This window comes from Bubalus bubalis, chromosome 4 (assembly GCF_019923935.1).
Source record: "Bubalus bubalis isolate 160015118507 breed Murrah chromosome 4, NDDB_SH_1, whole genome shotgun sequence".
Classification (NCBI taxonomy): Eukaryota; Metazoa; Chordata; class Mammalia; order Artiodactyla; family Bovidae; genus Bubalus; species Bubalus bubalis.
In genome coordinates, this window is record NC_059160.1 from 143413578 (window position 1) to 143435258 (window position 21681).

General features: G+C 40.4%; 1 protein-coding gene across 1 annotated transcript in view; it reads right to left on the reverse strand.

Annotated features, from left to right (window-relative positions):
* Nucleotides 1–21681, reverse strand: part of DNAJC12 (DnaJ heat shock protein family (Hsp40) member C12) — a 46587-nt gene that overhangs the window by 1445 nt on the left and 23461 nt on the right. Inside the window, exons 4-5 of the mRNA XM_006071525.3 lie at nucleotides 17921–18060; nucleotides 5920–6124 (exon numbers count right to left, since the gene is read on the reverse strand). Of these exons, the coding sequence (XP_006071587.1) occupies nucleotides 5920–6124; nucleotides 17921–18060 (345 nt within the window). The remainder of the gene's footprint in view (nucleotides 1–5919; nucleotides 6125–17920; nucleotides 18061–21681) is intronic.

Consider the following 21681-nt stretch of genomic DNA (forward strand, 5'->3'; position numbering starts at 1 on the left):
CCAGGGATGGGGGAGCCTGGTGAGCTGCCGTCTATGGGGTCGCACAGAGTCGGACACGACTGGATTGACTTAGCAGCAGCAGCAGCAGGAAATAATTTAGACAGCATGATCTCATTCATAAATTCATTATTTACATGGGTATTTATATAAAAGCTTTTTTAAGTGTACAAGGAATTACCCCTAAATGTTGATAGTAGCTATTCCTGAAGAGTTGCAATACATATAATTTTCATTCTTTATACTCTTTATCTGTTCATCTGTATTTTCTTATTTTTCTACAATGAACAAGTATGCTTTATATTATTTTTTATGTTTAAAATATTTCCAATAAAACAGGTTACAGAATAATACATAAAATATAGAATAATAAATAATACATACTTCACTGATATTTAAAATATTATCTAAATATCTAGCAGGAAAAATATACACAGAATAGTTGACAGTGATTATCCCAGGAAAATAGGATCTGCACTTTCTTCAGAATTATCAGAGAAAAAAATCTGAAGAATTTCCATTTGGGGGAAAAGGCAAAAAGAAAATTGTTTCCCACAACCTGTAATTGAAACACACACAAAAAATATGTACAGTGATATCCTTTTCATTTCAGCAGCTGCTGCTGCTGCTGCTAAGTCGCCTCAGTCGTGTCCGACTCTGTGCGACCCCACAGACAGCAGCCCATCAGGCTCCTCTGTCTCTGGGATTCTCCAGGCAAGAATACTGGAGTGGGTTGCCATTTCCTTCTCCAATGCATGAAAGTGAAAAGTGAAAGTGAAGTCACTCAGTCATGCCTGACTCTTAGCGACCCCATGGACTGCAGCCCACCAGGCTCCTCTGTCCATGAGATTTTCCAGGCAAGAGTACTGGAGTGGGGTGCCATTGCCTCCTCCATTAGGTATACTAACATATCTTAAAAATATACCAAAATAGCAATAATAAATATTTCCCTAAGTGGTAAGACTGCAAGTTTTTGTGTTTTGTTCCTTTTGCTTGACTGTATTTTCCTCATGTTTCTACATTCAATATGTGTTATTTTTGGAGTTTAAAAAAGATGTTTTCACATTTGGGTTACCCTAGAAATAGACCCCAGACAAGAATTTGAATGCAAGTGGCTAATCTGGGAGGTGATCCCAAGAGACCCTGGTAGGGAAGTAGGGAAAGGAGCCACGTCTATAAAAGGTACATTTTCAGGAAGTTACTACTCTGGACAACTAGGGTTTGATCCCCTGGGGAGCCCTGGGAGACAATATTAAAAAAAAAAAAAAACTCAAGAGTTGTTCCACTTGAGGGGTGAAGGTATTGGAGAACTTATCCTCCCACTCACATTCATTATCTGATGGCTACATCCACAGGGTGTTTACTCCCTGGCACTTAACTGTCCGCTCACTTGCTGCCAAACCAGATTCACTGCCAGTGAAAGCCCTCTGGTGGGAGCCGTATGGTTGGCAATGCCTGGGAAGGCAGATGCCCAGAGGATATGTTGGCACATCAACAGCATCTGCTATGTTTGATTTTTTTTTTTAACTCCAGGATGTTATGCAATAGTATTTGATTCTAGAACTGTATTTATCAGAAGGCACATTTATTACATATTTAAATGAAAATAAAGTAAACATTAGATTGTCTCGCATGTGGGTTTTCAGATGCTGTGCTTCTTTTTTTCCTGGTTGCAGTGAAGAGTCGGAAATGATGGGGGCTATTTGATGGATGTTTATGACAGAAGAGGCATCAAAAGGCAAACTTCAAAGTAAATACCAAGCACTGCTTAAGGAAATCAACAAAAATGCTGAAAAGTTATGTGGGAAGCCACTTGGGACTTGGTAAAGCTGACATGAATAATATTTCTTAAATGCTGACATTATAAAAATTTTCATTGCCGTCAAATGAAATTATAAATAAGCATGCAACTGTACTTTGGCATATGAAAACCCAACTTTAAGGCACTACTCAGAACAGCCAATAATCTCTTAAATAACATTAAGAAAATACTGGTATATGCAGCCTTCAGCAAAATTTCCTAATTCTTATTCTTCAGTAGTAGCTTTCAGAACAGTGATCCTCTCCCCCTCTCACCCCCTTCACTTCCTTCCTCAACCATAGTATAATATACTTCATGATGTGAGGGTATCAAAACTGGCATCACAACTTGTTTAGAGTCAATTACAATATATCTACACTATGGAATATTTATCAGTTGTTAAAAACAGTGAGTTCATTCTAAATATAAGGATCTAAGGAGAAACCCCATAGTAATAAAAGCTAACACTAAAGAAGCACTGGCCATGTACCAGATCCAAATAGTTTACATACATTATTTACTTCTCAAAAAGACCTTATAAGATAGACACTAATATTTTAACCATTATAGAGAGATAAGAAGATATAAATACAGAGAGGTTAATTTGCTTGCCCAAGGTCACACAACTCAGCAGTGGAAAAAGCCAGGCTCTGGTTACAGAGTCTGTACTCTTAGTTACTGTATAACAGAGAGGAATGTGCACAGTATAACCCTCACAAACGAACATATGCTTATGCATGCCTTTGTTAACATAGAGAACCAGTGTAGAAGGAGACACACCTGGGCATTTGCACTGTTTTTTCAAGAAGTAGAAGCAGAGAAGGATGAGACACTAGGGTAGACACTAAGTTATTGTCTATGTATGATTCTTTGAATTTTTAAAATTTTTTTATTTTTTGGCAGGACTGCTCGAGATGTGGGACCTTAATTCCCAGACCAGGGATCAGACCTGAGCCCCCTACCCCGTGAAAGTGGGGAGTCTTAACCACTGGACCACCAGGGATGTCCTGATTTTTTGAATTTTCAATGATAAGCTCATATTACTTTGAGGCTTTTAAATATCTAAATAACTTTTTTAAAAGAAAGAGAAAATTTTATAGAATCTTATGAAAGGGATTTAAGTGTGGCCTTAGTGTGAGGCTCTGACATGATCAACCCCCTCAAGTCTGGTGAACTCAGAATAGGCCTGAATCTGAAATAAAAAGTCACAGGGAGGGCCTAGAGGTTCAGGAGGCACAAATCTGAATATTCCAAGGATAAACGGGGAAGCAGTCACGTGTTTGCCTGTATATGCAAACTGTTGGGGGGCGGGGAGGGTGTTTGTATGTGTATGTTTCCCTGAAACACTTCTTGGGACATCTGGCCTTCTGCTTTGATCCGTTTGTTATATTATAACCGTTGCCAGTTACGAGGCTGATGCAATCAACTGCAGGCTCTACTAAAGGATCTCTTGGAAAACCAGCAGAGGCACCTGAATGAAGCACCAAGAATCTTTATTCCCAAAAAGAAATTAGCATGTAAAAATTCTCACCAAAGAGAGTTTAGAAGTGACTATTTCTAGAAAGACTATAGTTCACCATAACCTATCTAATTACCTTCTTTTTTATAAGAAGTGTTTGAGGACATTCAGGAAACTTCTACTTAAAGGCTAGGGACTTCCCTGGCCATCCAGTGACTAAGACTTTGCCTTCTGATGCAGGGGTGTGGGTTCGATCCTTGGTGGGGGAGCTAAGATCCCACACGGCCAAAAATCCAAAGCATAAAACAGAAGCAATATTGTACTTAAAGGCTAAATTCTACTGGGGTGTTGAAGGTAGTTAGAGTGTGGATACATAACACACCTATACAAGATAAGCACAGTGGGATGGCCAGATAGACAAAGAAATGATAACCATAGCTAACAATTGCCCAGGGCTTGGTATAGGCAAATCACTGTCCTAAGCATTTTGCATGGATCACCTCATTTAATCCTCTTGGTAACTCTATAAGAAGGTACCACTTAGATCTCTGTTTTGTAGATGAGGAAACTAAAGTGTGAAGGAGTTAAATAACTTTCACTTCCCTTCACTTCAGTCACTCAGTCATGTCCGACTCTTTGAGACCCCATGAACCGCAGCACACTAGGCCTCCCAGTCCATCACCAACTCCCGGAGTCCACCCAAACCCTTGTCCTTTGAGTCAGTGATGCCATCCAACCATCTCATCCTCTGTCATCCCCCTCTCCTCCTGCCCTCAATCTTTCCCAGCATCAGGGTCTTTTCCAATGAGTCAGCTCTTCGCATCAGGTGGCCAAAGTGTTGGAGTTTCAGCTTCAACATCAGTCCTTCCAATGAACACCCAGGACTGATCTCCTTTAGGATGGACTGCTTGGATCTCCTTGTAGTCCAAGGTACTCCCAAGAGTCTTCTCCAACACCACAGTTCAAAAGCATCAATTCTTCAGTGCTCAGCTTTCTTTGTAGTCCAACTCTCACATTCATACATGACCACTGGAAAAACCATAGCCTTGACTAGACAGACCTTTGTTGACAAAGTGGTGTCTCTACTTTTTAATATGCTGTTTAGGTTGGTCATAACTTTCCTTCCAAGGAGTAAGCATCTTTTAATTCCATGGCTGCAATCACCATCTGCAGTGATTTTGGAGCCCAGAAAAATAAAGTCAGCCACTGTTTCCACTGTTTCCTCATCTATTTGCCATGAAGTGATGGGACCAGATGCCATGATCTTGGCTTTCTGAATGTTGAGTTTAAGCCAACTTTTTCATTCTCCTCTTTCACTTTCATCAAGAGGCTCTTTAGTTCTTCACTTTCTGCCATAGGGTGGTGTCATCTGCATATCTGAGGTTATCGATAGTTCTCCCAGCAATCTTGATTCCAAGTAATATAAATAATAAATGGTAGAGCTAGAATGTGAGCTGACATGGTCTCCTTCGGTGTCTCTAGCCAAGGACTTTGGGCCTCTGGATGCATGCGTGGCTCTGGGCCTTTGGACCACCACCTGGCACCCAACTTGGCCCTTGGTGCTTGAGCTCTTTCATATGCATCTGGATTTTTAGGGGCTTCCCTCATGGCTCAGACAGTATAGAATCTGCCTGCAATGCAGGAGACCTGGGTTTGATCCCTGGGTTGGGAAGATCCCCTGGAGGAGGAAATGGCAACCCACTCCAGTATTCTTGCCTGGAGAATCCCCTGGACAGAGGAGCCTACAGGGCTACAGTCCGTCGGATCACAAAAAGGTGGAGAACAACTGAAGCAACTTAGCACGGAATGTGAACCCAGGTGGGTTAGCTTAGGAGCCAAGAGTTTAACCTCTGTAATACCCTGCTTCAGTGGGCCTATACATGGGTCAGATGTCTACAGAGCTACCTACAGATAATGTATCTTCTGAGGATAGTGGAGTGCCTTAGAATGCAGACTCTGCAGTCAAACTGTCTCATCTCAGACCCCTTCCCTGCCACATACAAGCTGGATTAACTTGAGAAAATTATTCAGCCTCCCAAGGCTTCAGTTTTCTCATCTGTAAAATGAGAATAATACTCGTAATGAGGATTAAATAAATTAACTCATGTAAAATTAATATTAAATAAGATAATAGATTTTAAGTAATATACGTAAAGAACTGCACACAGTAAATACCCAACACGGGGATTTCCCTGGTGGTCCAGTGGTTAAGACTTTGCCTTCCAATGTAGGGGGTGTGGGTTCAATCCCTGGTTGAGGAGCTAATATCCAACATGCCTCAAGGCCACAAAATCAAAACATAAAACAGAAGCAATATTGTAACAAATTCAATAAAGACTTTAAAAATGGTCCCACATCAAAAAATTTTAAAAAAAGTTTAAAAATAAATAAATATATACATACATACCCAACACAAGCTAGCTAGTGTTATTTCAGTAAACCAGAAGATGATCCCAGAAATGTCTCAAGTTTTCGCTTGCAAGGAATGTGTTAAGGAATATATCTAGTTTCTGTGTCGATGTCAAGTCTCTTTCAAGGTGCCGAAACAACATTTATAGTTGGTACTACTAAGTAATTGGAAAGGTTGAGAATACATACGATATAAAATGGGTCTTTTAATTTCAGACCTTCTCTGTTGTACAAACTACATGACATGACTTACCTGGAGAATCTGGATTTTGTGGGGAGAATGACTTCTCCACAGATTTGGATTCTTTCTGCTCCATTTTCTCTGTGGTTGAACCAAACTCCTCTTTCTTTATCTCTTTTTGCTCATCCTGTTCCTCATTTTCAATTTTGTCAGTAAGAGTTTGGTCAGATTCTTCCAACATCAGGTCCTTTTTTCCTCTGACAGCCCAGTGCATTGACTACATTAATTGAAAGCAGATGTATAATATAAAATCCATATTATATAGTTTCTATATTTAAAGTTCAATATGTAGTAACAATTAACCTACTATTATAGTGCTTATTAACAAAATGTTAGACTTGACTATTAGCCAGATAGTAATCAATTAATTCAGATATTAATCAATTAATCCTCACTGATTTGGAAAACTATGAGAAGAAATCTGTATCCTAGTATAAAGGAAAGGGACAAGCATCAGAGAAATTAAAATAATGATATTTTCCCAGAAAATTAGCCATAAAATTACCATATGTCCAAGAAATTCAGTTCCTAGATATAAAGAATTGAAAACAGGTGTTCAAAGAAAAACTTACACACAAATATTCATAGCAGTCATGGAAATAATCCAAATGTCCATCAATTCATTGGATAAACAAAAATGTGACACATCCATGCAATGAAATACTATTTGACCGTAAGAAAGGAAGAAAGTACTACAATATGGATAAACCTTATAAATATTATGCTTAGTAAAAGAAGTCAAACATAAAAAGCCACATTTTGTATAATTCCAGAATAGACAAATTCATACAGATAGAAAGCAGATTAGTGGTTACCAGAGGCTGGGTGAGAGGGGAATAGGAAATGATTGCTAACAAGGACAGGGGTTTCCTTTGGGGGTGATGAAAAAGATCTCAAACTAGATAGTGATGGTGGGTGAACAACATTGAGAATGTACTTAGTGCCACTGAAACGTACACTTTAAAATGGTTAAATGGTAGGTTTTATGTGTATTTTACTATCAAAAAACAAACAACTGGACTGTGTACCTTGAGCCATGCCAGAGATTAAACCTACTACTGTGTGACCTTCCTTCCAGCCATGATCAATGCAGAGCTGGCAAATATTAGAATTCTGGGTTATACATCTTCTCTTTAAGAAAACTCATGGCACAAGCAGTTGTTCAGTCACTCAGTCATGTCCAACTTTTTGCAACCCCATGGGACTGCAGCACGCCAGGTTTCTCTGTCCTTCTCCATCTCCTGGAGCTTGCTCGAACTCATGTCCATTGAGTCAGTGATGCCATCCACCCACCTCATCCTCTGTCGTCCCCTCCTCCTCCTGCCTTCACTCTTTCCAAGCATCAGGGTCTTTTCTAATGAGTCAGGTCTTCACATCAGTGACCAAAGTATTGGATCTTCAGTATTAGTCCTTCCAATGAATATTCAGGGTTGATTTCCTTTAGGATCGACTGGTTTGAACTCCTTGCAGTCCATGGGACTCTCAAGAGTCCTCTCCAACACCACAGTTCAAAAGCATCAATTCTTCAGTGCTCAGCTTTCTTTATAGTCCAACTCTCACATCCATACATGACTACTGGAAAAAAACATTGGTTTGACCCTATGGACATTTGTTGGCAAAGTAATGTCTCTGCTTTTTAATATGCTGTCTACGTTTGTCATAGCTTTTCTTCCAAGAAGCAAGCATCTTTTAATTTCATGGCTAAAGTTACCATCTGCAGTGATTTTGGAGCCCAAGAAAATAAAGTCTGTCACTGTTTTCATTGTTTCACCATCTATTTGCCATAAGGTGATGGGACATGGACATCACCAGATGGTCAACACCAAAATCAGATTGATTATATTCTTTGCAGCCAAAGATGGAGATGCTCTATACAGTCAGCAAAAACAAGACCAGGAGCTGACTGTGGCTCAGATCATGAACTCCTTATTGCCAAATTCAGACTTAAATTGAAGAAAGTAGGGAAAAGCACTAGACCATTCAGGTATGACTTAAATCAAATCCCTTATGATTATACAGTGGAAGTGAGAAATAGATTTAAGGGACTAGATCTGATAGACAGAGTGCCTGATGAACTATGGAATGAGGTTCGTGATACTGTACAGGAGACAGGGATCAAGACCATCCCCATGGAAAAGAAATGCAAAAAAGCAAAATGGCTGTCTGAGGAGGCCTTACAAATAGCTGTGAAAAGAAGAGAAGCAAAAAGCAAAGGAGAAAAGGAAAGATATAAGCATCTGAATGCAGAGTTCCAAAGAATAGCAAGAAGAGATAAGAAAGCCTTCTTCAGCGATCAATGCAAAGAAATAGAGGAAAACAACAGAATGGGAAAGACTAGAGATCTCTTCAAGAAAATTAGAGATACTAAGGGAACATTTCATGCAAAGATGGGCTCAATAAAGGACAGAAATGGTATGGACCTAACAGAAGCAGAAGATATTAAGAAGAGATGGCAAGAATACACAGAAGAACTGTACAAAAAGATCTTCACAACCCAGATAATCACGATGGTGTGATCACTGACCTAGAGCCAGACATCCTGGAATGTGAAGTCAAGTGGGCCTTAGAAAGCATCACTACAAACAAAGCTAGTGGAGGTGATGGAATTCCAGTTGAGCTATTCCAAATCCTGAAAGATAATGCTATGAAAGTGCTGCCCTCAATATGCCAGCAAATTTGGAAAACTCAGCAGTGGCCACAGGACTGGAAAAGGTCAGTTTTCATTCCAATCCCAAAGAAAGGCAATGCCAAAGAATGCTCAAACTACTGCACAATTGCACTCATCTCACATGCTAGTAAAGTAATGCTCAAAATTCTCCAAGCCAGGCTTCAGCAATACATGAACCATGAACTTCCTGATGTTCAAGCTGGTTTTAGAAAAGGCAGAGGAACCAGAGATCAAATTGCCAACATCCGCTGGATCATCGAAAAAGCAAGAGAGTTCCAGAAAAATATCTATTTCTGCTTTATTGACTATGCCAAAGCCTTTGACTGTGTGGATCACAATAAACTGGGGAAAATTCTGAAAGAGATGGGAATACCAGACCACCTGATCTGCCTCTTGAGAAATCTGTATGCAGGTCAGGAAGCAACAGTTAGAACTGGACATGGAACAACAGACTGGTTCCAAATAGGAAAAGGAGTTCGTCAAGGCTGTATATTGTCACCCTGCTTATTTAACTTCTATGCAGAGTACATCATGAGAAACGCTGGACTGGAAGAAACACAAGCTGGAATCAAGATTGCCGAGAGAAATATCAATCACCTCAGATATGCAAATGACACCACCCTTATGGCAGAAAGTGAAGAGGAACTCAAAAGCCTCTTGATGAAAGTGAAAGTGGAGAGTGAAAAAGTTGGCTTAAAGCTCAACATTCAGAAAACGAAGTTCATGGCATCTGGTCCCAACACTTCATGGGAAATAGATGGGGAAACAGTGGAAACGGTGTCAGACTTTATTTTTCTGGGCTCCAAAATCACTGCAGATGGTGACCACAGCCATGAAATTAAAAGACGCTTACTCCTTGGAAGGAAAGTTATGACCAACCTAGATAGCATATTCAAAAGCAGAGACATTACTTTGCCAACAAAGGTTCATCTCGTCAAGGCTATGGTTTTTCCTGTGGTCATGTATGGATGTGAGAGTTGGACTGTGAAGAAGGCTGAGTGCCGAAGAATTGATGCTTTTGAACTGTGGTGTTGGAGAAGACTCTTGAGAGTCCCTTGGACTGCAAGGAGATCCAACCAGTCCATTCTGAAGGAGATCAGCCCTGGGATTTCTTTGGAAGGACTGATGCTAAAGCTGAAACTCCAGTACTTTGGCCACCTCATGCGAAGAGTTGACTCATTGGAAAAGACTCTGATGCTGGGAGGGATTGGGGGCAGGAGGAGAAGGGGACCACAGAGGATGAGATGGCTGGATGGCATCACTGACTTGATGGACGTGAGTCTGGGTGAACTCCAGGAGTTGGTGATGGACAGGGAGGCCTGGCGTGCTGCGATTCATGGGGTCGCAAAGAGTCGGACACGACTGAGCAACTGAACTGAACTAAACTGATGGGACTGGAGCCATGATCTTAGTTTTTGAATGTTGCGTTTTAAGTCAGCTTTTTGACTCTCCTCTTTCACCTTCATCAAGAGGCTCTTGAGTTCCTCTTCGCTTTCTGCCATAACGGTGGTATCATCTGCATATCTGAGGTTATTGATATTTCTCCCTGCAATCTTGATTCCAGTTTGTGCTTCATCCAGCTAGGCATTTCACAATGTGTACTCTGCATATAAGTTAAATAAGCCAGGTGACAAATACAGCTTTGACGTACTCCTTTCCCAATTTTGAACCATTCTGTTGTTCCAGGTCTGGTTCTAACTGTTGCTTCTTGATCTGCATACATGTTTTGCAGGAGTTTTCTTTAAGAAAACTCATGGCACAAAGCCGGAAGTTAGTCAATATTTATTGTGAAATATCTGTCCTAATTTTAAGAGAATTCACTTCAAGTCCAGTTACCATCAAATAACGAGAACTTTTTAATTATCTTTCCATTTGTTTTTTTTAATGATACTGTGGACTTCCCTCGGAAAAGGTGATGGCACCCCACTCCAGTACTCTTGCCTGGAAAATCCCATGGATGGAGGAGCCTGGTAGACTGCAGTCCATGCGGTCGCTAAGAATCAGACACGACTGTGTGACTTCACTTTCAGTTTTCACTTTCATGCATTGGAGAAGGAAATGGCAACCCACCCCAGTGTTCTTGCCTGGAGAATTCCAGGGACAGGGAAGCCTGGTGGGCTGCCGTCTATGGGGTTGCACAGAGTCGGACACAACTGAAGTGACTTAGCAGCAGCAGCAGCAGCATGGACTTCCCTGGTGGCTCAGATGGTAAAGCATCTGCCTATAATGTGGGAGACCTAGGTTCAATCCCTGGGTCAGGAAGATCTCCTGGAGGAAGGAAATGGCAACCCACTCCAGTATTCTTGCCTGGAAAGTCCCATGGATGGAGGCGCCTGGTAGGGCTACAGTCCATGGGGTCGCAAAGAGTCGGACACGACTGAGTGACTTCACTTTCCTCCCATTCATTAACAGAATTATTCTGGAGACTTTTTATGGAATGTCTGTATACATTATGGAAGGTTTCTGAAAGAAAACACAAGAAACTACAATGGTGGCTTTCTGGGAGAGGGAAGTAGCACTGAGGTATGAAATAAAGATGGACTCACTTTTTATTACATATCCTATTGTACTAGTTTGTTTTTTAAAAAACAAAAGTGTTTTATTATTTTTTAAGTTACAGTTTCAAAAAAATTAGGGACCATAAATCAAATTTTGGGCATTTCCTCATTGACGTCTATATTAAAACTTTAATATTTTTAGACAAACACAAGATTCAAAACACTTGAAAACTCTCCCCAGATACCTGATATCCTAGAATGGTGTCCAATATACTTGATAGTGGTCCTTTGCCAAATAATTTAACTGTGTAATTTTTCCAACCTAGTTCTGGCTACTGATGGTGATATCATGAGTGAGGAAAAAATGAAAAATGGATCTTCAAAATGGAGCAAAGGTAAGAAACAATTACTTTTACCCATGCATGCTTTTGGACCCTTTTCACATATGTCCCACATATGTATTTCCTTCTTTTTTTTTTTTTTTTTTTTTGGCCGAGTTGCATGGCTTTCGAGATCTTATTTCCTTGGCCAGGGATTGAACCTGGACCATGGCAGTGAAAGTGTCCAGTCCTAACCTTGGGACTTTCAGGGATCTCCCTGTATTTCCTATTAAGATGCTTAAAACTGGATGGATGAGTAGATAAATTAAAGGGAGAATAGATGAATACAGAGTAAAAAAGAGAGAGAGTTTGCTGTATCAAGAATATTCAAGTAGAATAATTAGCTGTGGCATAAGCAAAACAATAAACATAACTGGTTCTTGAAATCTCATCTGATACTGTGGGATGCTGTTCCTAAAGCACTACTGAACAGTAACCTCTGTTACTCAGAAACCCAAGAAAAACCCATAAGCCATGTATTGGGGCAAATTAAAACCGCAGAATAAATTATTTTCCTAATAATGAGGACATTGTTTTCCTGTGCTAAAAAAAAAAAAAGAATAAAAGCAGAGCAAGAGCACAAAACAAAAACAAAAACATTGATTTTCTGAAGTCCAAGGCTTAGTGAATAAATTCAGAAGTTGCGATATTTAAAAATTGTGCCAAAACTCACAGAAGGGGCCACTGCCTCTGCTACACACACATCCCATGATGCAAGGGACATCAGGCTTTTCATCTGCAGTGCACTGAAGTCTGAACTCTCTCAAAATACTGCAGCTGCCAACTCCTTCCCAGAGCACCACTTTATTTGCCAGTTTGAACAAAGCAACATGGGGAGGCAGTGGCCCATTACATGTGGACTTGGCCATGTTTGCTTACGCAAGCAACGTGAGGGGGATGGGGCGGGGAAGGAGCAGGGATCATCAGCATCTTACAGAACTTAGAGTGATACCATAATTTCTTACCACTTGTCTCAGGAGCACTAACACTGACCACATAGGCAGGAACCAGGAGAAGCACCTCATCAGAAGAAAAGGAAAGTACAAACTGGTAAAATGCTTCCTTGGAATCTTAAATAAATCTGTTCATCATCATTTTTTAAGAGAATTTAGAAATGTTAATAATATGGTGTTTATGAATAGCAGCCAACATGATCACAAATGGGCTTCCCAGGTGACGCTAGTGGTAAAGAACCTGGCTGCCAATGCAGGAGACTTAGGAGGCGCAGGTTCAATCCTTGAGTCAGGAAGACGCTGGAAGGAGGGCATGACAACACACTCCAGGATTCTTGCTGGGGAATCTCATGGACAGAGGAGCCTGGCGGGCTACAATCCATGGGGCCACAAAGAGTCAGACATGACTGAAGTGACTGAGCACACACATGATGACAAATAGATGATCTCAACTAAATTAAAAGGTACAAAGATACATTCAAATATAGATAAATAAATATATTTGTAGATACACATACATAAAATAAACATACTAGAGGGCAATATAGCCTTGTGCACACCCTAAAACCATAACGATATTCAAGCCTTCTGCCTTGATCCAACCAGAGAACTCACTTCTTTCCACATTCAACCTCTCTCTCCTCAACTGCAAAGGAGCATCATCCTAATTCCTCTTCCCCAAAGAAAGACCCAATAAAGCAAAGTCATCATTCAATGTAACTGGCTCTCACACTAACAAATGATGGGCAGAAAACACTGGAAGGAAATGCATCAAAATACTAATGGGGTTATCTTGGCATGGCAGCATTATAAAGTCTTTTTTTTTTTCTTTTTATATTTTGGTGTCTTCTAAATTTTCTCTGACAAGTCTATATATATGTACAACTAGGTTTTAAAAATTTAATTAAGGACTTCCCCAGTGGTGCAGTGGTTAAGACTCCGCACTTCCATTGCAGGAGACACAAATTTGATCCCAGGTTGGGGAATTAAGATATGGCATGCCAAAGGGTGTGGCCAAAAATAAAAAATTAACAAAATAAAAATTAGATGGAGTTATGATTGCCAAAATATATTAAGGAGGGAGCTTCTGGGTACCAGTAATATGTGTGTTGGGGAGAGGAGAGGTTACGAGTATACACTTCACAACTGTTTGCTAAATTATAAATGCAGGTGTTGAGCATTTTTCTGTAGGTTTTATTTCAACATAAAAGTGTTAATTTTAAAAAGAGGCAATGGCTTCAGCTGGTGTAAAATATAATCTAGTTTTAGTTTGGTTGGGTTGAGTCTGTTGTTATTGTTTTATTTGCTTAGTTTCTTGGGTTTTTTGCATGTGCAAGGAATAGAGGAGGCCGGCCAGTGGCTTTGTCTGTGGAGGGCAAAGGATACTGAGAAACTTAGTGAAAGACTGAGAGTAAGAAACGCAAGCTTTCAGGGCTCAGAGAACTGAAAACGTGAGCTCTATGTGTCACAGGTCAGCTAGGTGGCCTGTATACAATATCTTGACTCTCTGTCTCAGTACTTCTCTCTCAGAATAAAAGCGCCTACAGTCTGCCTTAGATGACGGGGTGAGGATTAATGACTGACCTATAGTAAATACTCTGAAAGCATTTGTAGTAACTGATACAGCATGGGACATTTTTAACAGCTTATGAGAATGTTTTTCAAAGAATTTTATTTTCACTGTGGCTTTGCTGTAACCCTTTCCCCAGAACCATCCTCAAGCCATTTTGGAGGAAGAACCATTCACACCGTGGATTCCTTGGGGTAAAACCATTTAACAAGACAGCAATGATTTCCCTAAGATTCTTTAAGCCGGAAAGGTATCTGTTTTCAAGTTATTCCAAGATCTGAAGGCCACAGTTACTGAAGTCCCCACTTCATATTCCCTTTTTTAAACCAACATTACATATCTAGATTTAAATTTCCCTTTTTTAAACCAATATTACATATCTAGACTTAAATTTCCAACATACTCATTGACCTGATCGAACACTTTTTTAGTTGTATAGTTGCTTTACAATGTTGTGTTCGTTTCTACTGTACAGAAAAATGAAAGAGCCATTCATACATATATATCCCCTCCCTTTTGGTGATTGATTTATCAAAAGTTTTACAAATTAAACTATCAGGAGGAGCTTCTAAAAAGGAAAAAGTAAAATCAATAGCTGGTTAAGTGACAAGGACTTGCAGTGGAGGAAAAAAATACAAATTAGAGTTTCATCACCGTTGAATGATAGAAATGTATCATCCCTGAAGGTGTGTGAGGAATTTGCTCTAGGAGATTCTCATGATAGGAACCTGTGTGATGCTGCAAAGGTGCATTGTGATTTGTCCTTAGGGCAAGCAAACATGCAGATGTGTTTTAGATAAACGTCACCTAAAATTTCAAGTCCTGAATTATAACCATTTTATTGTCAGAATGGCATATGTAGTATATCTAGTCCAAATACCCTAATGATGATATTTATCTACACAATGGTAGTGATCTAATAGGTGATGAACAATACTAGGTATGACAATTGTTATTAATTTCTCTAGAGTAGTGAGTGTGAAAGAATGGACAAAGAAATGCACACACACACAAAAAAACGACAACTAAAATGTTATAGAGAACCTTACTTCTACATGTGATGTTTTCACATGCAGAAATCACTATGAGAATTAGAACAGAAAGGAATGAAAGGAAGTTACAGAAAGTCTATCTGGGACTTCCCTAGTAGTGCAGTGGTCAAGAATCCGCCTGCCAAAGCAGAGGACACGAGTTCAATCTCTGGTCCAGATAGATCCCAGGTGCTACATGGCAACCAAACTTGTGTGCCTCAGTCACTGAGCCCGTGTGCCTCAACTACTGAAGCCCGTGTGCCCCAAAGCCCGTGCTCCACAACTAGAGAAAGCCCACACACAGCAACAAAGACCAGTGCAGCCAAAAATAAATAAATAAATAAATTTTTTAAAAAAAAAAGAAAGTCTATCCAGTGAGGTACAAAACACATGAAACTTGGTGTAGGGGTTTCAAAGTTCACTGAGGAAGAAATAGAGAAACAGCAATGGTTGAGCCCAAAGAAGACTGTGCAAGGAAAAATATCACTGCTGATTTAAAGTGGAAAGATATGCATTTCATCATTTTTGTACTACTAATAAAAATAAATCCCAAACCAAACGCTAGCCCAGCATAGTATTTCAACATTGCTGACAAGACCAATAATGCAGCCAGTAAGTTGACTCACTGGAAAAGACTCTGATGCTGGGAGGGATTGGGGGCAGGAGGAGAAGGGGACGACAGAGGATGAGATGGCTGGATGGCATCACCGACTCGATGGACATGAGTCTGAGTGAACTCTGGGAGTTGGTGATGGACAGGGAGGCCCGCCGTGCTGCGATTCATGGGGTTGCAAAGAGTCGGACACGACTGAGCGATGGAACTGAACTGAACTGAAGATCTGAAATGTAATTATTGTAAGCCTTCAAACAGTTCATAATTAAACTAAATTCTAAGCAGAAATGATGTATTTGGAGATAGGACATTAGTATTTAATGGAAAGACATCTGCAATGTAAATTAGAACAGGGACTTGGAGAAGGGTTTTTGAAAAATCCACAGCTAACTTGATATTAGCAGTTAAAATTAAGTAATACAGTTCAGTGGATCATCAAGAAAAATGAACTATAAATCAAAAGGCATTAAAATAGCAAGGGTCACTAATTCAGTAGCAGTTACAGTGTGTAATACTCAAGAGAATAGAAATATGGTTATATAGAGGTGGCAGAACAATGTTTAGTCAGAGTTAAGAAGGAATTTTGGATATACACAATGTAGAAGAAAAATCCTATTTTTGAGTATGTGAAGCTAAGTCACTATTTTTTTAAAGATTCTCTCTAGTTATTTTGTATGTATATTCAACAGTCTTATGGTTAGTCCTTCATAAATAATTAACCAACCATAAACAAATCATAGGAATATACACTGCACTCTAAAATGAAATGAAGAAAACCATTTATATGTTATGTAGAGTGGCTTTAACTATATACTTTGAGAGTTTTGCATTGTTCTTCCCCATTACTTCAAAGACCTCCCTCACTGGTACAGGTCATTTATCAGTGAAAAAATAATTTGATCAAGTCTTGTTTAAATAAAAACTATTAAGAAGAAACCTGAACATAACCCTGAAGAACCAGAATTTAAGAGATGTGAATCACTTTATACACTTATTCTAACATGTCCCTGAACACTTCCTTATAAGGTAACTTCTCCATTTTTAAGTTTCATGTTATAGAAAAGTATCCCTGTAGGGAAAAAAATAAAGCAGATTTAAAAAATCATGTAAATCATGCCTAAGAATGTAGAAACCTTTAAAATTACATTCTCTCTGCAATCTACAATGGTCCATGGAAGGATAAAATAAATATATAACAAAAATTATAGAGATTATTTTATATTTGGTTTTTTTAATGGCGTGGAAGAAAATAACAGAATGGTTTTAAAAGTCTCTCTCCATCTATCCAATAATCCTTTTACCAAAATTAATAACAGGAATAATTTACAGATTTCTTTGATTAATCAGGTCCCGTTTTTATTGACTTTATTAAGCTTTGAGAAGAGAACAGGCTCATATGAACTAAGAAGATGGAGCATATGAATTTGCATTGGTTCAAAATTCAGCAGTGTTATATGAGCAACTTGAGAAGCACAGTTATCAGAATGTATCAAACAGTAGATGATAACAGGAAGCATATGTATATACATATACATGTATACATATGTACATGCTGCTGCTGCTGCTGCTAAGTCGCTTCAGTTGTGTCCGACTCTGTGCGACCCCATAGACGGCAGCCCACCAGGCTCCCCGTCCCTGGGGTTCTCCAAGCAAGAACACTGGAGTGGGTTGCCATTTCCTTCTCCAATGCATGAAAGTGAAAAGTGAAAGTGAAGTCGCTCAGTCGTGTCCGACTCTAGCAACCCCATGGACTGGAGCCTAGCAGGCTCCTCTGTCCATGGGGTTTTCCAGGCGAGAATACTGGAGTGGGGTGCCATTGCCTTTTCCGACATATTTACGTATACATATACAAACAGCCAGAGACTGAAAAGCATAGTCGGAGATTCTTCTGACCCTGATGTATTGAATTTCCTTTCACAAGATTTTGTGGATACTGCATTGTATCCAGATTTTACCAGCTTCTTGGTCTTCTCTCTCCTCTTGTCCGTTGACACTTTAAGCTACTGTGCTGTGTGCTGTGCTTGGTTGCTCAGCCATGTCCAGCTCTTTGCAACCCCATGGATTGTAGCCTGCCAGGCTCCTCTGTATATGGGAATTCTCCAGGCAAGAATACTGGAGTGGGTTGTCATGCCCTCCTCCAGGGGATCTACCCAACCCAGGGAAAGAAACCAGGTGTCCCACATTGCAGGAGGATTCTTTACCATCTGAGCCACCAGGGAAGCCCCTTTAAGCTACTATGTGAGTCTAATCCAGGACAGCCTGAGCTTCATAAATTCCCTTCATCCCAGAGAGAAACCTACCATTTTCACCGAGTCACTCAAAGCTTCCCACTGCTGGAATGACATTGACATCTGGCTCCTTCGCCAGTGGTCATAGCGGGCTCGACTTGCTTCATTAGTCAAAATGTCCTTTGCCTTCTGCAGTTTCTGAAAAGTTTCCACTGGAAAACAAATCAAAAAATGAGCATGCCCTGGAGGTATTTTAAACGCCCAAACTGATCTCACTGAAATATGCATCTGTTATTTACCAGCTATGTAACCTTGGGCCAATTCACTTCATCAAGCTTTCTTTTCCTCATTTATAAAGTGTACTATAAGGACAAGTGAGATAATGTATGCAAAGTACCTGGCTCACAGTTTATCCACTCCCTTTACTGAGCTCCAGTGATGTGACAGGTGCTATCCCAGGTGCTGATGATGCAGATATGAGCAACAGATATAATTTATCTCATGGGATAGACATTTACAAACATTCGATAAGTTACAGTCTTTTCTGTGTGTGTGTGTGTGTGTGTGTGTGTTCAGTCACTCAGTTGTCTCTGAATCTTTGCAGCCCCCTAGACTGTAGCCTGCCAGGCTCCTCTGTCCATGGAATTTTCCAAGCAAGAATACTGGAAAGTGGTAAAGAATCTGCCTGCAATGCAGGAGGCCCAGGTTCAATCCCTGGGTCTGGAACAATTCCCTGGAGGAGGGCATGGCAACCCACTCCAGTACTCTTGCCTAGAGAATCCCATGGACAGAGGAACCTGACAGACTAAAGTCCATAGGGTCGCACAGAGTCAGACACGACTAAGTAGCAGCACCATGGAACCTAGAAAGATGGTATTGATGAACCTATTTGCAGAGCAGCAATGGAGATGCAAACATAGAGAACAGACTTAAGGACACCGTCAGGGGACAGGGGAAGGAGAGGGTGGGATGAATGGAGTGAGTAGCGTGGAAACATACACACTCCCATATGTAAAATAAATAGCCAGTGTGAATTTGCTGTGTGACTTGGAACTCAAACCAGGACTCTGGTGACTACTCTGTGACTACGTAGAGGGGCGGGATGAGTATAGTTTCTTGTTCACAACAACCTTATCAAGTGGATATTATTAATATTAGCATTATTCACATTTTACATGATCTAAAGCTAAAGGAGGTTAATGTGACTTGTCCTAAGCTACAAGTGATGGAGCCACGATTCAAACCCAAGCCTGCCAGGCTCCCCAGCTGGTGCTCACCAGGCTACACTTGACTGCCTCCTGCCCCTTCCATTTTCCTACAGTACATGTTACCCTCTAATCCCCACTTTCTCCTTCATCTCTGAGGATAATGAAAATGTCAACATTCATCACTAAGATGCAGGCTGTGCCCTTGAGAAACTTAGAGTCTAGTAAGGAAGCAGACATATAAACAAATCATTTCAATACAGAGAAATACAGAAGTAAGATTGATTGTGCCTGAGGACTCGGGAAATACTTCACTAGTTTTCTCTACACTTGGGGTCATCCTTGACTCTTCTCTTTCTTTCACATCTCATTTCTAATTCATCAACAAGCCCTGTTGACTCTATCTGTGGAGTCAGTATATCTTTAAACTATACAAGCTTTGACCTCTTGCCCCTACCTCCACTGCCGTCACTCTAGTCCAAGCCACCATCCTCTCTTGGCTGGATGATTATATTAACTGCTCAACTCATCTCCCTGCCTTTGCCTTGCTTTATCTTCTACACAGCAGTCAGAGTGGTCTTTTCAAAAATAAGTTACATAGGGGATTCCCCGGTAGTCTGGTGATTTGGACTCTACGCTTTCATAGCTGAGGGCCTGGGTTCAACTAAGACTCTGCAAGCCACACAGCATGGCCAAAAAAGGGAGGAAAAAAAAAAGGAAGAAGGACTTCACTGGTGGTCTGTGGCTAAAACTCCACATTCCCAATGGAGGAGGCTGGGATCATTCCCTGACCAGGGAACTAGATCCCACATGCCACAAGTAAGAGTTCACATGCTGCAACTAAAGATCCTGTGTGCCGCGTCTAAGACCCAGCACAGCCAAATAAATAAATTAAATTAAAATTTTTTTAATGATCTTAAAGAAAAAAGAAAGTAAAAGAAGTCACATAATATCACTCTTCTACTCAAAATCACTTCCATTTTTACTTTTCATTTTTGTTGGAATTAAACTGAAAATTCTCACCATGGCTATTAGGTCTGGCATGCTCTGCCTGCTCTCTACCCTTCTCTTCCTTCTCCAACTTCATTTCCTCCTACTTTTCCCATCTCCTTCGCTACAGCCATAGTAGCCGCCCTGATGTTCCTTGAGTACACCAAGCATACTGCAGCCCCAGGACTTGGAACTTGCTGTCCTTTCTGCCAAGAACACTTTACCCTAAGCACTCACACAGCTTACTTCTTCCAGATGTCAGCTTGGTATTGTCTTGTTGATGGAGTTTTCTCCAACCTTCTACATAAAATAGCTGCCCACCCCATCAGCCCCATTCCTTTATCTCCCTCACTCTGCTTTACTTTTCTTCATGGTACCTGAGTGTGTGCTAAGTCAATTCACTCATGTCTGACTTTGTGCGACGTTATGGACTATAGCCTGCCAGGCTCCTTTGTCCATGGGATTCTCCAGGCAGGAATACTGGAGTGGGTTGCCATTTCCTCCTCCAAGGCATCTTCCCAACCCAGGGATCGAACTGGCATCTTTTATGTCTAACCTGCAATGGCAGGGGGGTCCTTTACCTCTAGTGCCACCTGGGAAGCCCCCTGGCACCTACCCCCTGACATTATGTACAGTTATTTGTTTATAATGAGAATACAAACTCCATGAGGGCAGAGACTTTGTTTTGTTTTCTGCTGCATCCCTTGTACTAAAGCAGTGTAGCAGGTGCTCAAAAAGTATTTGTTCAATGAATGAATGAGCGAATGCTTCCAATTTGAATGTGAATATAAAGATGTTCATAGAATGCTGTTACCTGAGCTCCAAGTACCAAAGAAGTGACATACCCTTAAAACAGTTTGTGAATTAGGCACCTTTTAATAGTGTTAGTGGGAAAAATAATTAAAATTATCCTGACAGTGCTTAAAAATAGCTCATGAGAAGTAGTCAATATCCTCTGAAACAAAAGACGTTAGGACAATGTACAGTCAGTACTGATGGTACCACCATCCCAATCATGAAACTACTGAAATACTTCTGTTCCCCAGTTGGTAAAGCGCTACTGTTCCTGAGCTCTCATCCCCCAAAACCACCACTTCAACTATTCCTTCAGCAACCAGAGATACTGCCCAACATGGCAGGGTTCCTCCTGGGCCCTGTCCAAAGCTGGGCAGCACAGGTGCTTAATATATCATTAAATATTTGATATCACTGCTGGAGGTAGTAGCAATCGATGGATTAAAAGGAAAATCCTAAAGGTGGGGCTATTGAAAGCGAAGGAAAACAAATACATAAAAAACATCTTGCAATAGCTGCCAGCTCGAGTGAGTAATCCTTCCTGTTGCTGACGACAATGTAAATGTACCAGTGTATAAATGAGATGTCACTTTTTCCAACAGAAATAAAAAGCTCATTAAATTATTACCATGGATGCACACACCAGTGACTACTAGAGCAGAGGTTGTAAAAATTTACATTTTTATCTACAATTCACCTTCTCTTTGCACATTATTGTTGGCCTCATTTTGCAGAGTTTCCGGAATGAAAGAAATTATTCTTATGTCAATCCCTCAACAGCAGATGATAAGCAGAAAGCAAAAGAGACCTTACCTTTCCTGTTAGGTGGCCTTTTCTTTGTTC